The 16,880-nt window shown below is 39.1% G+C and overlaps 1 protein-coding gene and 2 long non-coding RNA genes across 4 annotated transcripts; 2 read left to right on the forward strand and 1 right to left on the reverse strand.

Moving 5' to 3' along the window:
* The first annotated feature begins 3,985 nt into the window (after positions 1-3,985).
* Positions 3,986-5,903, forward strand: LOC117188172. The gene is made up of 2 exons (XR_004472495.1): positions 3,986-4,560; positions 4,887-5,903. It is a non-coding gene; the product is annotated as an uncharacterized LOC117188172 (long non-coding RNA).
* LOC117188171 (60S ribosomal protein L38) lies at positions 5,799-6,299 on the reverse strand. The gene is made up of 2 exons (XM_033391616.1): positions 6,188-6,299; positions 5,799-6,127 (listed from the first exon to the last, which is right to left on the reverse strand). Exon 2 carries the CDS (start codon positions 6,125-6,127, stop codon positions 5,915-5,917), a length of 213 nt encoding a protein of 70 aa, XP_033247507.1. The 5' UTR covers positions 6,188-6,299; the 3' UTR covers positions 5,799-5,914.
* Positions 6,300-8,270: 1,971 nt separating this feature from the next.
* On the forward strand, positions 8,271-10,698 carry LOC117188480. 2 transcript variants are annotated; one of them, XR_004472594.1, is made up of 3 exons: positions 8,271-8,951; positions 9,014-9,824; positions 9,908-10,698. It is a non-coding gene; the product is annotated as an uncharacterized LOC117188480 (long non-coding RNA). The 2 variants fall into 2 exon arrangements; XR_004472595.1 differs by having other exon boundaries at positions 10,019-10,698.
* The last annotated feature ends 6,182 nt before the right edge of the window (positions 10,699-16,880 follow it).

The raw sequence follows: 16,880 nt of genomic DNA on the forward strand, positions 1-16,880 counted from the left end.
CCTTTGACCGCTAAATTAGTTAGTGAATATGAGTTCAATAAATATTTGCACACTGAAAAAATGTTAAACTTTGAGTGCTTATATCTCCTAAACTAAAACTATCTTGAAAATTCGATTGGAAAATTCTCTATTAGATGCGTACATTAAATTTATCTAAAGCACTCATACAATTGTTTGACTATTTCGGCTGAGTCCCCACTGTGCCGCGCCAAAGACATCAGCGGCCACGCTGCCCTACGGCTTCGGCACGCAGACACTGACATGCTTTCACACCGACTCGACGCTGACCGAGGCATTGACGAAGCCGAGTAGCATTTCGGAGGCGAAGGTAGCGTAAAAGAGAATTGAAGTACTAGCCCCGCGCGCCCGTACCATGAAGCGTCAAACGAAAATTGAAAAAGCATTTGTTCCTCATGCAACATCTTGGTATTGTATAGTCTTTGGTAGTATCTAATGTATATAGTTATTTTATGTGTAGTCCCAAGATATAAGTGTTGTGTAATATCCATTGTGTGTATATAATATGTGTATTTTTGTTGAAAATTTATCTGCGTCCCCTGTATTTTGTAGAATATAACAAATGAACTGAGTTCTGCTGAGAAAAACTAACTACGTGAGTAACTTTAGACCGTTTTGGCCCCTTTTCTTCAAATTTGTTAAAATTCAGGAAAGTTCGAGTTTTTGCATAGCGATCTCATCGGTATTTGGCGCAACAACAACCGAAAAAAAATCTGTCTCAAATTGGATTTACAGTAAAATCAATAACAACCATTGGAAAAATGAAAAAACAAGAAATAGATTTAAAAAAAATTAGTAATTTTTAATCCTTCATTAAAAGAAACCTTCTGAAGTGCAAAAAAATGATGAAACGGTTTATGACCACCCATGCTTAATGGATAGCTTCTAAAATAACAATTATTGTTGATGAAAATATACAAATATACAAGATTCGAAAAGATATGGGTCTGCGTATAAGCATGCCAAAGCAGAATGGCAACGGCAATAGCAATGATGGGAATACGGCAAGAAGAGCTTTTGCGAACACTAAGCTACTATCAGAAATAACTAACTTCAGCGAAGCCCTTTTAAATAATTTTCACATAATCTTAATCGCAATTTCGTGTAACTATTCTATAAATTCGGAAAATTTTCGTTCTTTTGTGAGACAACTTTTTGCTTATATATGCAAACCTATCCGTGGTACTGTCCCCAACGATTCAAAAAGTATTAGTCCACGGTTTTCAAATAAACAATTCGATGTTGGTTCCACTTGGATGTTTAGGAGAAAATGCTTCAGAGACACGGAATAAAATGTACAAAAAAGACAGATTATCACATGCAAGGAAAAATAGTCAGGTAAATACTATGACTGTCATTTTTTATAGAGCGATAGATTCCTCAATCCATTACATTAAAATCCAAAGAAGTATTAAATTGGAAGTATGTAATTTAAATTTCAGAGCAGGAGAAGGGGGTAATGACGTAGTCGTATCTAAAAAATAATTGTGCAAAGTTTCAAGGCTCTAGCTTTAAAACTAGACTTTATGCCAAAAAAATCGACTTCTGGACCATAGTGCAATGTTCAAGGTAGAACTGACTTGTGATAGTGTGCCAATAGAAAAAAAAATCACCCAATCTACAAGCTCCAATATCTACGGTACCATAGAAACACCGTTGATGAACCACTCAAACGAAATGAAACGATTGCACAAATTATCTGGAATATGGCCACACGAAAACTTATTGCGCAGTCTGCAGTGCATGCTGTGATGTACATCTCACTGAGCCTTGCCCCATAAATAAGGAGGACCCATCTACCCAAAAAAAGGTAGCACCTGCGGGGAGAGGTTGCGCTGTCTATAAAAAACAAAAAATCGCCTAGCCCAACAAAACCGCAGCTCGAAGCCTCGAAGTCATCCGAAAAAAATGTTGGTACACTTGCTCGCATATCTCTGCGTACACTTAGAAAACGAACTACATTTTCATGTTTAGTTGCGGATAACTTCTAATATAAGGCACTTTGGGCAACGATTTTTTTGTAATAATATTCTTTGCTTATTTCTAAACCTATCTACATTTGTTTTTTATTCAATAAAACAAACTTAATAGGAAATAAAAATCATTAAAAAACACATAAGAAAAATTTGACACCTCAAAAGTCTGCGTACACTCTAACAATTCTGCGTACACGACTAAAATTCTAAGTTGTTAATATTTTATGGGATCTTCCTATCGTTTTAAAACATCTGCCAGACGTCTAGGCATTGAGTCAACCAGATTCCTGGTGTCCTCGGCAGTTATTTTGCCCTATTCCTCCAGGATAACTTCCTTCAACATGTTTTTAGAGCTTATGGTGTACTTACGAATCCTACGATCGAGTAAATCCCATAGATGTTCTATGGGATTCAGGTCTGGGGACTAAGGAGGCGATCGAAGCTCATTTTGTACATTGTAAAGCAAACAGAGCTTAACATTGTGGGCAGTATGCGTCGGATCATTGTCCTGTTGGCAGCAAAAGTCGTCTTCAAGCTGTAATTTTTGGGCACTCTGCTGAAGGATTTCTTTCAGAATTTGAATATATGCTTTGTGGTCCATTGTGGATTCTATAAAATCGAGATTTCCAACACCATTGGCCGCCATACAACCCCACACCATTACACCACCACTTCCATGTTTTACAGTCGGTAGTTAATGTTCTTTGTCCATGGCTGTTCCGCTTTTTCTCCAAAAAATTGTCTTGTCTTTTATGCTCTTGCTCTCATCTGAAAAAATGACCCTTTTCCAGACCCTCCCAAGCTTCGCACCATGCATTATCTGGTACCATCATAATACAGACGGATGTTATTTACACCGACTTTAGTAAAGCATTCGACTCTGTAAACCATTCCCTTTTAGCGCATAAACTTGACCTTTTAGGGTTTCCGTCCAACCTCCTGACATGGATTTCTAGCTATCTTTGTTCCAGGTCTCAAAGAGTCCTCTTCAAAAACTCCCGCTCTTTACCAGTAAAGATTTCTTCGGGAGTACCACAGGGCAGCCATCTGGGCCCCTTACTCTTCACACTGTTTATTAATGACTTGCCTTCGATATTAACATACTCTCAAGTATTTATGTATGCGGATAATGTTATACTCTGTGTCCAGAATAAGAATATTTCATTTCATTCTCACTTGCAATCCGATCTCAATAAATTTAAGTCATGGTGTTGGGTAAACTTGTTAAACCTTGTTAGCTCCCTATAACCTATGTGAATTACCCTGGTGGATGATCTTGGTGGATGATCTGGGTGTTATGTTAGACCCCAAGTTAAAGTTTTCTGAACACATTTCTACCATGGTAAATAAGGCCATGGGCGTGCTTGGTTTAAAGGAATTTGACGACCCCTATATAACAAAGACTCTCTATACCTCGCTTGTTCGTCCGATCTTAGAATACGGCTCCTGTGTATGGTGCCCTCAGTACAAAGTACACCAGGACCGTATAGAATCAGTACAGAAAAACGTTTTACTCTTTGCTCTGCGGGGCCTTAACTGGGATGCGGGTGTGAGACTCCCATCTTACTCTAGTGGACTGCGATTTTCTGTGATTTCTGTGCACAACTTGATCAGGGGTGACATAGACAGCCCATAGTCTAACAGCTATCTTTGCTGCATGCTCGCGTAAAAGCCTTCTGCTGGATTCAGACGGGCCAATTGACGGTGCGGTATTTGCATCGCCTCTTGCAAGATGCAGTCATTGCATGTCAACGTCCAATTATTTCCTACAATTTATTTAAAGCCCACATCAATTTATATCGAAACTCAAAGCGCAAATCCACCACGCTTCTCCGCTTCCGAAGCAGAATTTGTAAAGTTCTTCGATCTATTAGGTGACCGCTTTATAGCAACTGGTGATTACAATGCAAGCACACCCATTGGTGATCTCGACTCAGCAACCCGAAAGGAAGACAACTATATAATGGTAAACACACACCACGAAACAAGATTGAGTTTATTTCTCCGGGCAGGCCTACATATTGGCCAACAGATCCAAAAATGCAACCCGACTTGATTGATTTTGCTGTTATAAGAAGAGTACCGCAGGCGCAGATTCGAGTAGAGATCTATCATCGTATCCCTTGCCAATCCTTCTTTACCTTTACGACCATCCACAGTGCTCAAAACGCCCACACTTTCTATCTTCTAGCAAAACATATAAATAGGCTCAAGTAAATTAAATATGTAAGTTTCCATATTGACGGCTGCCCAAATATCTACTGTAAAGATGACAGAAAGCTCAGCTGAAGCATTAATGTAATGTAATTAATGGCTGTAAAACACTCCAGGGTAATTAAATTCACAACAGCAGTCGTGTTCCCTGGCATATTGAAGAGCTGCTACGCGATAAGAGAAGACTTCGGCGGGAATGGGAAGCCCATAGATCACCTGCCTCGAAGGTGCGATTAAAAATAGCCAGCCATTTACTGCGCAAAGTCCTAAATGAGAGAAACCTCAAACATACAATATAAAAAAACTCTCTCCAAACAAGAAAAGATTCCCACTGTGGAAAGCTAAAGCAGGCGTATGTATACCAATCAAGTTTGAATAACCGTTACATACCCAAATAGAAGAGTGAGCTCAAAGTGACAAAGAGAAGGCAAAAACATTTTCTGTCCATATAAAAAATATATTCAAACCACATCCAGCAACAAATAGCTTTGTACTGCCACTAAACAATAATCTTAAAGCAACATCGCCTATAATATTCCAAGCAGAAGTTACATATAAGAGTCATTAAAGACAATGTCTCCAAACAAAATAAGCACCGGCCCACGACTTCGACTCCTCTAAATTGTTCATAGAATTGCCGAACTATGTAGTACATTTTTTCACCATAATATTCAACAGCATGATGAAACAAGGCTACTATCCTCAACAATGGAAGAAATCTGTCATCACAATGATCCTTAAAGCCGGAAAGGACAAGTCCCATCATCATATAAACCTATCAGTCTTCTGTCGTGTCTATCAAAGATATTTGAAAAGCTACACACCCATAGTGCAATCACAATGCAGCAATATGGATTTCGAAAAAAAAAAATTTCGAATCATTCAACTAGTAAACCGGATTACCAGAAATAAGAAATGCATTTAAAAGACGCGAGTATAGCAACGCTGTCTCCCTGGATGTCACCTAAACTTCAACCGAGTTTATTATTTAGGGCCGTACTCTAAATTATTAATTGTAATAAATAATTAAATATATTAGATAAGGATTTATCTACTTGTCTTCAGTCTCCAAGAAAGAACATTCAATAAATAAATTACCGTAAAAATAAAAAAAAGCTAACGAGAGGTTACGTTGAGTTGCTGCAACATTTGTACCCGGTCAGTTTTTTTCAGACTAGTTTCTCACTATTTAAGTCATATTTTTACTGCACGCCGGATATAAATTCCGAGTGTCCGACCGATTGCAGAACTACACACATGTACATATGTATGTACATACATATATCATAAAGTAAACGAAGGTAAATAATACGAAATTCGCTCAAGTTCTACTTTCTGGTGATTATTCTCAAAGGCATAGTTACACGTGCGTTTAATTCATTGTTATATCATTGATATTGAAAATGATTCCCTTCAGTTTTAAAATTTATGAAAATGATGTGCGAGCTTTGTATATTTAAAGCAAACCAGTTTCATGTTCTTAAAGATCGAAAACTAATGACACTGTTAGGAGCTTCATTAATAAAATTAGTTTTAAGCTTCTAGTGGGGGCTAGTGCCACCGTAGGAATATTTGCTGTTTTTTTTTCAATCGTTGTACATGTTTTGTTTGCTATTTTTAAAAATCGATTTTATTTAAAGAAGTATTTGAATCCAGACAAATCGAATTTATGCACTGCTCGTGATGATTCGGATACGAACGAAGCACTACTTGACCTCCTTGACTTGCAATCCTGGGGGCAAAGATTGCTTAATTTTGTCCGCTTTTTCCTTATCCTGTACCACTAGCGTGTACAAAAAGCGCGAGCAGCGGATCTTGAATTTAGTATTCGTAGGATTCTTCTTGATTTTCACAGCACGCGCATCTGAACGACGTGCTTTATTAAGAAAATCTTTAACTTCTTTTATTTCTCGTGGCATCTAGGTGAGAAATTTCGTTAATTCGGTGAAAGTTCTGTTCTCTCGAGTCAAAACACTTACGTTGCGTTATTTCTACAGTTTCAACTACAATCTCGAAAATTCCGTATTGTTCGGTCCAAAGCAGAAAAGGAAAGGAAATTCTGCAATCCATTTCCGGTTGTCACCAGAAGTGTCAAATTTACACAAGGTTGTGTTGAAACTATTTATCAAAATTCGTAGTCGTTGTACAGTCAAGGTATCACACCGATTTCTTGGCATAGTAGTAACAACTAATTATGGTACAGTTTTTGGATAACTTTATGTATATTACCAATTTATTTCTAATCACACGGTAAATTTTACTAAAAACAAATACAAAAATTTAAGAGAAAATTAAAATTTATTTATTTAAGGGCTTTTACATGAGATACGTAAAATTCATAGAAAAAATACTAAAATACGTCACGTTCAAATAAACAATGATATACAGTGTCTTGAAACAAACCAACACGCGCATTAAATAAAAACCATTAACATGACAGATCAACATATTACGTGAGGCATACATTTTGGATACGAAATACGTTTCAAAATTGTCAGATCAGTAACGTCTGTTTGCCGTCTAAAGTTACGTGGTGGTAGCCATAACCGTTATTGCCCACAACGGACACAATTTTCATATTGTATTATATCTGACAGGATCGGGTTTATACTCTCACAAAAATGTTCCGATTTACTTTTAAAAATCACAAACCAGGCTATTCCATTTCGGGGATGTTCGGAAAGGTTTTGCCGCTCCGAAAAATTCCCAGTTGTTCCACCATCCATCTGGTATGTTCCTAATAAGCTCTGCAATTTAGGCCCATATCGGGGGAATGGTGGGATTTTTTGAGAGATGTGAGACTCCGATTCACACACACACATCAGCCATCCACTATCCGTCAAAAACAGCTGATAACATGTACATCAAATTTTTGCGGAAGATTTATTAATTTTTTTCTTATAATGGATGATGAAGATGTAGCAATTATTTCGGCCGTGGTTCAACAGAAAATTATTCGAATCATGCTGCCCGATAGCAGCAATAGATCTGGTGACTTGAATCAGTCAGCAGAACAGATACGATCTGCAATCGCAAAATATTGTTTAGACCGTAATGCAAATTATAAAGTTATTTATTATTATTTTTCAGCACTTCCAATAAATCATTCTGGAATTTTTTTTGCGTGTTGATGAGGTCCTCGACCATCTTTTCCTTCCTTATTTCATGTTCTTCCTTCTTCCTGTGAAGGTCCTTCTGCTCTTCGAGTCGCTCTCTGGCAATCTCTGCCATCCAAGGAGTGTCGTCTTTTATGGTTCGCTTTGGCGGGGGCCCTTGTTGCCAGAAAAGGTGCTAGAGCTACATAATCCGTCCAGATCCAACTCGATAATATTCGAAAAAATCTCATTAGTAAAGAATAAATTATGCATAAAATAAAGCATTTACAGAGCATAAAAATTTTTGTTCTATGTTGTCAGTCGTCTGCCATTTATTCGCCACACACTTGCAATTTCAGCGAGCCTGGAATGCTTCCGAACCATTGGGCATGATTGTTGTTGTTTTTTGTTAATTTTGCAAAATCATAGTTTACGTTTTCGCAGTGAATACCATTTTTTCGTTGTGAATTACAATTATTCAGAGTTGCATTTGAAAACCATCGGCTAACTATCGCATAGCCACGTGTGGTTTAGGAACATCCAAAATGGATGGTGGACCAACTGGGAAATTTTCGGAACGGCAAAACCTTACGGACAATCCCCGAAATGGATGGTATCGACCATCCGCTGCTCTTCGAACAATGATTAATTCTGGAGGCTTCTTAAAGTGCATTAAGTCATATCAAGTCGACTCAAAAGTCAGATTAATTTTAATAAATAAATAAAAAATTTCTATTCTATATATGTATTTATGCATATTTATTTTAGTACATATATATATTTTCTTATATCGTATATTTAGATACATCATTATTTTAGTTATAATAAACAAAGAAGTCGAGAACCGACGGCGTTTACATAATTTTTATAATTTATAATCAACCTGTTTAAAATAAGGAAATAAATGTATAATTATATTATTGTAATATTTTAAATTTTGTAATACAAATCAAACAAATAACAGCTTTTATTTTATTTTCCGCGCCCAAGTGTACCATACGACCACCCCCTGCCCATTCTTCATATATTTTGTGGCGGTGGGTCAGTTCATCAAAACACCCAAAACAAGAACCAAACTTAAATTTCAGTTCTAGCGGCCAGCAATACTAGAACACACACATGCAAAGTACGTAAGAATGCGTGTGTACCCATGCATTAAAATATTCTGGAGGCACAACAGAAAACAGAAATTACCCTCTAGTACTGGCGGTGGCGACCGACCATGCCCGAACTACTGATTTGGCTGGTTCTTACATGGGTACTTTCCGGACTAACCCTATGGTAAACGAACGCCGAACCAAATGAAGAGAGCAGGTAGCTAAAAATGATGCTGATCTGCTCTTCTCCTTTCCCTTTTTTGTTTTCGTTTGTGCCTTTGTGCAAATCAGTGCGGCTGTCCAAGTGATTATAATTATTCAATTTTAAACAGTAAGTCAAAGCAAATGTATAGCGAACGGCATTTGCGTAGGCTCAATAAAGAAATATAAGAAAAATATGCAGCCAAACATAATCGTGTTAGCGGAGAAACAGTGTCGTGCAGTGAAATAGAAAAAGTTGAAGGCCGCGAAATAGGAGAGACAATCGACGAAAATGAAAAAATGGAAAGTGACACTGAAAAATGTAAAGAACTTCTTTGGAGTTTTGATTGGTAGGCTTATTTGCTTTTTGGTTTTTTTGTATGCCTATTATATCTGTATGTTATATTTATAGATGCCATAACTGTAGATACGGGGACTGGATCAGCTGAAGTTCAGCTTAGGAAGGCCCTACAGCTGCAAAAGAAACGTTTTTTCAAAAACAGTACCACCGCGAACAGCAGACCTTAATTAGTAAATTTAAAAACTAAAAATTTAAATATGAAATGAAATAAAGATTGATAACCTACTTCATGGTTACCCATTTCACTATCTACAACATGGGTACCCATTTCACTAGGTGCTACATGGGTACTCATTTCACTAGCTACTAGATGAGTACCCATATCACTAGTTCGGGGGTAAACGATGTGGTGTCGCTGGTCCCCATGTCGTGGGACATTGCGGGTAAAAATGGAAATGATGAAAAGCATTGTTAATGGTTAGTAAAGAAAGTACCCCTGGTCTGGAACAAGTTCCCAGTACTGCTGGGAACTTATTGCGTGTGTACTAACACATGCAAAGAGGTTCTCTCTGCGCTCTCTCATAATGACGCGTAATGACCCGAACGCCACAGCCGAAGTCTCTGAACTGGCACATCTATATACTGTATGGTTAGTGCATACACCAAATTCTGTTTTTATACGGTAGATTGGGTCCCGAAAAACCTGTGTAAAAAACCGTGCAAAAAAAGGCATTGATCGTATGTAATAATAGGGAAAAAATTAGGGAACGTTGGAACAATGAAAAACAATGAAGGGCAAAATAAAGTTCGCGCCTAGATATTTTTCAAGTCGTAATTAGTAAAAAAAAGAAAAAAAACAACAGACACAATAAAAAATGAAGAGACCAGCAATTGGTGGTAATAAGTAAACATTTGTACATGGGTATGTATTTGTAATATTGTTTTATGATTAGTATTTTGCAGCCACTAAATAAACAAAGAATACACGCATGTCCAAATTAACAGCATAGATGGAAAATATTGCTATATTTATTTGGCATGATGGTAATACGGATTTTTGGGGGGTCCCGAAATAATTCCGTTAATGTCGACCGTGACAGATTTCTGCAACCAAAGCGCACAAAAGCGGATAAAACTGGGAAATCTTCTGGAGATTGCTGGAAGTCCAAAAAGAGCAGCAGAAGTAACAGGATGAGCACCAGGAAACAAAGCGGGAGATACTACAGTAAATTGCGAGCAGCCAAGGCCAAACCGATTTCCAGACCGAGCTGCTGCAGTTTTTAAAGGAGTTCAAAGGGTAACGTTTATTGTACATGTATTGATTGTTTTATTATAGCAAATAAAATAGCTAATATACTATTTTAAAGTTGTGAAAACTTTGTAATTTTATGCTCATCAGCTGCTTTCTGTCTGCTGGTAGATGGTGGATGGTGCCAGTGTGTTCTTCCTTTCCTACCTATGTACTTACCATGTCCAAGAGATCCTGTTGTTATTCTGTATTCCGTTGCAACTTAACGAATTATTCGCAAAAAATGCAAGCACAACTGAATCCGCCGGCACCTGATTATGTACTTTTGTACACAAACAGGTACACACCTTGAACGTTTTAAATTATTATACCCGATACTCAAAATGAGTATTCCGACCCCATAAAGTATATATATTCTTGCTCAGCATCAATAGCCGAGTCGATTGAGCCATGTCTGTTTGTCCGTCCGTATGAACGACTAGTGCTCAAAGACTATAAAAGCTAGAGCAACAAAATTTTGTATCCAGACTTCTGTGATTTCTCACTGCTACAATTTTTCAAAACTTTGCCCCGCCCACTACCGCCCCCACAAAAGGCGAAAATCTGTGGCATCCACAATTTTAAAGATGCGAGCAAAAATCGGTGGAATCCACAGTTTCAAAGATACGAGAAAACGCAGAATCGTAGAGGATGACTATATCTTCTAGAGTGCAAAACCAGTGAACCAGATCGTATAATTATTAAAGCCAAAATAAAAAAAAACAATTTCATTCTCTCTCGCTCTGTTTCTCTTTAACACACAGGTTTCATGGTCCGCTTTGCCTATTGCAAACTGTGAGTTAAGGGATCTCAGAGACTATAAGAGCTAGAGCAACTAAATTTGGTATCCACACTCCTGTGATATCGGACCTTGAGAGGTTTGATTCAAAGTTTCGCCACACCCCCTTCCGCTCCCGCAAAGAACAAAAATCTGAGCCATCCACAAATCTCAGAGACTATTACGGCTAGAGTAACCAAAAGTGGTATCCACACTCCTGTTCGATCTCACTATAAAACGTATATCTCAAAATTTCGCCCCAGCCCCTTCCGCCCCCACAAAGGACGAAAATCTGTGGCATCCACAATATTAAGATTCGAGAAAACTAAAAACGCACAATCATAGAAAATGACCTTATCTATCAGATTGCTGAATCTGGATCAGATCGGATCATTTTTTTAGCCAAAAAGAACAAATAAATTTGCAGTGGCTAAGCAGCGCCCGACGATACGATTCAGATACGTTTTCTTTCTTTCCCGCTCGCACACATTGTCGCTCAATGTAGCCATACTGACTTTGTATCGGGTATAAATGTAGAGTTGCGGTCGCAGCAGCAACTCGCAAATTTCCCCCTCGTTTATATTGGAAAATCGTACTATAATCTAGCAATCGTAAGTAGCTCGTCAAGCTACTCCTTTTAGACTTTCGTGTAGTGAGACTTTTGAAATTCATCTGGATTCAACTTCATTCTTTTTTATTTGTTAATGTGATTAATTTTCTTTCTATATTTTGTGGATTAGACTGCAACAAACCGAAAGTTTCTACAACAAACCATTTTTAAGATAATAATAATAATTAGATAGAATAATTATTGCCATATTCCTATTTTAAATTGAAATAATTTTAATATATTTTTACTGTCATCTTTTTTTTTGATAAGGTGTTTATTTTTTTTTTTTAATAATGGCAATCAACACAAATAACAATATACGATAACTTTATATACTGCAATTGTTAAAACTATGTTATGGGCGGCTTGGGGGAGACGATAGATGTCAGGGCTGGAGGAGACAAAAAGACAGCGACATCTGTTGTGGATCCTGGGAGGCAGTGGCAGAGTTGTGTGGGAGGAAAGGAGACGGGACGAGGAGGAGGAGGAAGAGATTTCCGGTAGAAAATCAAAGAAAACAAAAAAAGGGAAGAAAAATTGGTGATCGTAGAGTCGAGAATCCCTCCACGACATCTGTAACAGGAGGAATCAACTTCAGCGGCGAACTTCGGCAGCAGCAGACCGGTACTGGGCAGGCCGGAAAACTGGTGTGGGAGCCGCCAGAGGAACACCAGCACAGGAGAAGACAGCGGAGCATCGACGGAGAACAAACCTTTGCCGCTACCCCACCGGAATCCGGACTCCAAAACAAAAATACACACACACACGATTCATATCATCCACCGTCATCCAAACACAACCCACGCACGTATACTCATTCACAACACATCGCAATCCCCCCATTTCACACACATACACCCGTCCGAAACACAATTAAATAAAATTATCACGATTAAACACAGAACAAAAACCACGATCAAACATAAACATCCGCGAGCATAAGGAAGCAACAACTTTCCATGGGGGCTTCTAACTCGGCAGAGATAGGGTTAATTTTTTTGTAGTATTTTTTGTATTAGTATTTGTTTTCGTCCGCAGAATCTAGTTTATTAATTAATATTGTTAAAAACAGGTAAATAAGAAAATATAATATGAATATAATATGAAAGTTAAAGTGTAGATATGAGTGAATAGAAAAAAGTAGTTGGGTGGGACGAGGGCGAGAAGAAGAGCGCGACCCCGAAAATGAAAAGGGAGCGCACGAATTAAAAGGTGGCGCTCATGGAAGGGAGGGACCTCGCTAGGGATAATAATATCAAATATCACCACTAAAGAGAGTGCCAACGAAGACAGGTCTGGTCGAAAAGTTAGTTGTTTTTTGTTTGTATGTTTTTTTTTGTTTTTGTTCAATCCGTCCCCTGGTTTATCGGGTCGGAAACACCCCCTGACTTCCCCGTGAACTAGCTGGGAACGATAGGCCACGGTGGTAAAGAGGCGGGTCGTAACCACAACTTTTTTTAAATGGGTTGGCAAAACGGAATGAATAACATTAAACGTTCTCAGCGGTCCAGGTCCAGTAGCATTATGGTATGGCATTATGGACGGCGATTCACCGTCTGGTTCTATGGAAAGTGCAGATTCGCGCAAGGTTGGTTTTTGCGACGATACCGTAAACCTGGACGCCGTATTTTCAGAATGGGGCTAATAAAGCGTTGTAGGTCAGAACTTTGTTTTTAAGCTTAAGTTTGCTGTTGTGCTTAAGCAGATAGTACATTTTACGAGCCTAGCTTTCTAGCCTGCTCCTCAGGCCTCGGGTGTAATTGGCGAATGTTAGCTGGGCATCCAGCGTAACTCCGAGGTAGGCGTGGTACCTGCGCTACTCAACGGGCTCCCCATGCAGGATGACTCAAGGTATGGTGTCCCTCCCTCCTTATCCATATTCCATTTTAAGCCGCTTGAACCGTGGTGGGTTTTAACATGTTATGAGTGAATAGGGAATATAGGGTCGGACCAAGCACACACAACAGGAAGCTTTGATGACCTGAAACAATTTGGGGTTGAGCAGCACCTTGAGTTTGGCGAGCAGTCTTTCGTGCCACACCCAATCAAAGACTGTGCTATGTCGAGGTATGCTGCCACCGTGCCACCGAAACCCAAATTGGTGGTTCGGGATGGCTATGTAGTATGCAGCCCTCTAGCATTTTGCCGAAAGTCGGGAGAAGGCTGATTGGCCAATGGTTGTTGAGGTCCTCTGGTGGCTCTTCTGGCTTTGGTATAATGACAATGCGTGCAAATTTCCATGCTTTGGGAGAACGCTAGCCTTAGTGCCGCGTTGAGGATTAGAAGCAGATACAAATCCGCCCTGTGTGGCAGCGCTTTTGCCACGATGTTGTCTATCATCCTCACCTGGGGTCTTCTTGGGATTTAGCTTCCTTAGATCCAGTGCCGTCCACCTTCCTAACAGGAAAATGATGCGCGGAAGCATTCTGTCAGCTTCTACAGAGCATAGTTTTTAGTCCTAGTCCCATGTCCCAGTCTCTTTGCAAGCCTTTGATCTTTCTCTTCAAGCCCTCTTTGGAACAGTCTTGTCTCTCTTTGAGTCCTACATCATTCCGCTTCACAAAAAAGGTTCAAGATCAAATATTGAAAACTATCGTGATACCGCAAAGCTTTCCGCCATCTCAAAGCTTCTTGAGTTCCTGGTCACCCGGCAACTGCAACATCTTTGTTACAGCTTGATATCTCCGTCGAAACACGGTTCTTTCAGACATCGTTCAACACCTACTAGCCTTATTGATCTTTTTAACTTAATCCACCGTGGTTTTCAAATTGGTTTGCAGATGGATGTAGTTTTTACGGACTTTAGCAAGGCATTCCATTCTGTGAACCATGCTCTGCTTATTCAAAAGCTCTCTTTATTAGGGTTCCCAACGAATCTTCTAGATTGGATTTTGTCCTATCTCTCTAACCGTACTCAACGTGTTTTGTTTTCTAACGTGTTGTCAAATACTGTTAATGTTACTTCAGGTGTGCCACAGGGAAGTCATCTGGGCCCGCTTCTGTTTATTTTATTTGTGAACGACCTTCCTCAAGTTATAACATACTCTACTACACTAATGTATGCTGATGATGTCAAAATCTGTCTTTCTTACTCTGATTGGTATTTGCACACACGCCTTCAACTTGATCTAAGTGAACTACTATTGTGGTGTTCAACTAATCTTCTTTTTCTGAACCTTTCCAAATGCAAACTTATGACATTTTACCGTCGCGCTCCTCATTTTGTCTCATATGTTCTAGGAAATCATGTCCTTGAGCGAATTTCGAGTTCAAATGACCTCGGAGTCCTTTTTGATCATAAGATGTGTTTCAACACCCATATAGCTGCAACTGTAAATAAAGCTAAGGGTGTTTTAGCGTTCATCAAGCGTTGGTCCAAGGAGTTTGACGACCCGTACGTTACGAAACAACTGTACATTTCGTTAGTACGTCCTATATTGGAGTATTGTTCTTGTGTGTGGAGCCCGCAGTATAAAGAGCAGCCGGCTGTTATTGAATCCGTGCAAAAGCAATTTTTAATTTTTGCCCTTCGGAACTTTAGCTGGGACTCGGGTAGAATCTTGCCACCCTACCGGTCTAGGCTAAATCTTATTGACCTGCCGTCGTTGCACCATCGCAGAATATGCAATGGCGTAATGTTCGTGCACAAGCTCCTTCTTGGGACTGTTGACTCCCAAACTCTCTTGGGTCAGATTGACTTGGCCGTTCCATCCAGACCTACCCGTACTTTTAGGCCTATCCGTCTACCCATATGTACATAGGTCTAATTATGCTGATCATGACCCTTTTAGGGTTTTATGCCATAATTATAACTCCCTCTGTCAAACCCTATCCCCTGAACTGTCTCTTAAACTAATTGCATGCAATATTTATAATCATTTAAATTTAGCTAACTTTTAACTTATCTTTTTCCGCCTTTAGTAACTAAGTACCATTATTAACAGATAATTTGTTAATTTAATAAATAAATAAATAAATAAATTTAATAAATAAATAAATAAATAATATTATATTTTGTATGAACAATGTTGAAATATCCCATACAAAATGTAAACATATTCAGGAAATCTATTTGCATATGTGTGTGTTTTGTGTGTTTGTGACTGGGAAAAGTTTTCATATAGAGAAAATGGCATCGTTCGGAGCAACAGAAATAGTATTGCGGCAAATGGTTTACCATCTAGTACAGATATAAAAATCTCGTGTCGCGTTGCCTGTGGCTCCCAAACGACTTGACCAATTTTTATGAAATTTTTATACCCGATACTCAAAATGAGTATTGGGGTATATTAGATTTGTGGTAAAAGTGGATGTGTGTAACGTCCAGAAGGAATCGTTTCCGACCCCATAAAGTGTATATATTCTTGATCAGCATCAATAGCCGAGTCGATTGAGCCCTGTTTGTCTGTCCGTCCGTTCGTCTGTCCGTCCGTCTGTCTGTCCGTCTGTCCATCCCCTTCAGCGCCTAGTGCTCAAAGACTATAAGAGCTAGAGCAACGATGTCTTGGATCCAGACTTCTGTGATATGTCACTGCTACAAAAATATTTCAAAACTTTGCCCCGCCCACTTCCGACGCCACAAAGGACGAAAATCTGTGGCATCCACATTTTTAAAGATACGATAAAACGCAGAATCGTAGAGGATGACTATATCTTCTAGAGTGCAAAATCTGAACCAGATCGTATAATTATTATAGCTAGAATCAAGAAAACAATTTCATTCTTTCTCGCTCTGTCTCTCTCTAACACACAGGTTTCATGGTCGGTTTTGCCAATTGCAAAATATGAGTTCAAGGATCTCAGAACCTATAAGAGCCAGGGCAACCAAATTTGGTATCCACACTCCCGTGATATCGGACCTTGACCGTTTTGTGTGAAAATTTCGCCACACCCCCTTCCGCCCCCGCAAAGGACGAAAATCTAGGGCATCCACAAATCTCAGAGTCTATTAAAGTTAGAGTAACCAAATTTTGTATCCGCACTTCTGTTAGATCTCACTATAAAACGTTCATCTCAAAATTTCGCCCCACCCCCTTTCGCCCCCACAAAGGATGAAAAACTGTTGCATCCACAATATTGAGGATACGAGAAAACTAAAAACGCAGAATCATAGATAATGATCATATCTATCAGATTGCTGAATCTGGATCAGATCAGATCATTTTTATAGCCAAAAGGAACAAATCAATTTGCAGTGGCTACGCAGCGCCCGACGTCACGCTCAGACTGATTTTCTGTCTCTCTCGCACGCACTCTTTGTCGTGTCGTTTAATATTAGCGGCGTCTGCCGGAGGAGAGCCAT

Source organism: Drosophila miranda, chromosome 3 (assembly GCF_003369915.1).
Source record: "Drosophila miranda strain MSH22 chromosome 3, D.miranda_PacBio2.1, whole genome shotgun sequence".
Classification (NCBI taxonomy): Eukaryota; Metazoa; Arthropoda; class Insecta; order Diptera; family Drosophilidae; genus Drosophila; species Drosophila miranda.

Bases quoted from the DNA above. Each gene is read 5' to 3' on its own strand.
- LOC117188171 (XM_033391616.1), bottom strand. From the start codon at position 6,127: ATGCCACGAGAAATAAAAGAAGTTAAAGATTTTCTTAATAAAGCACGT.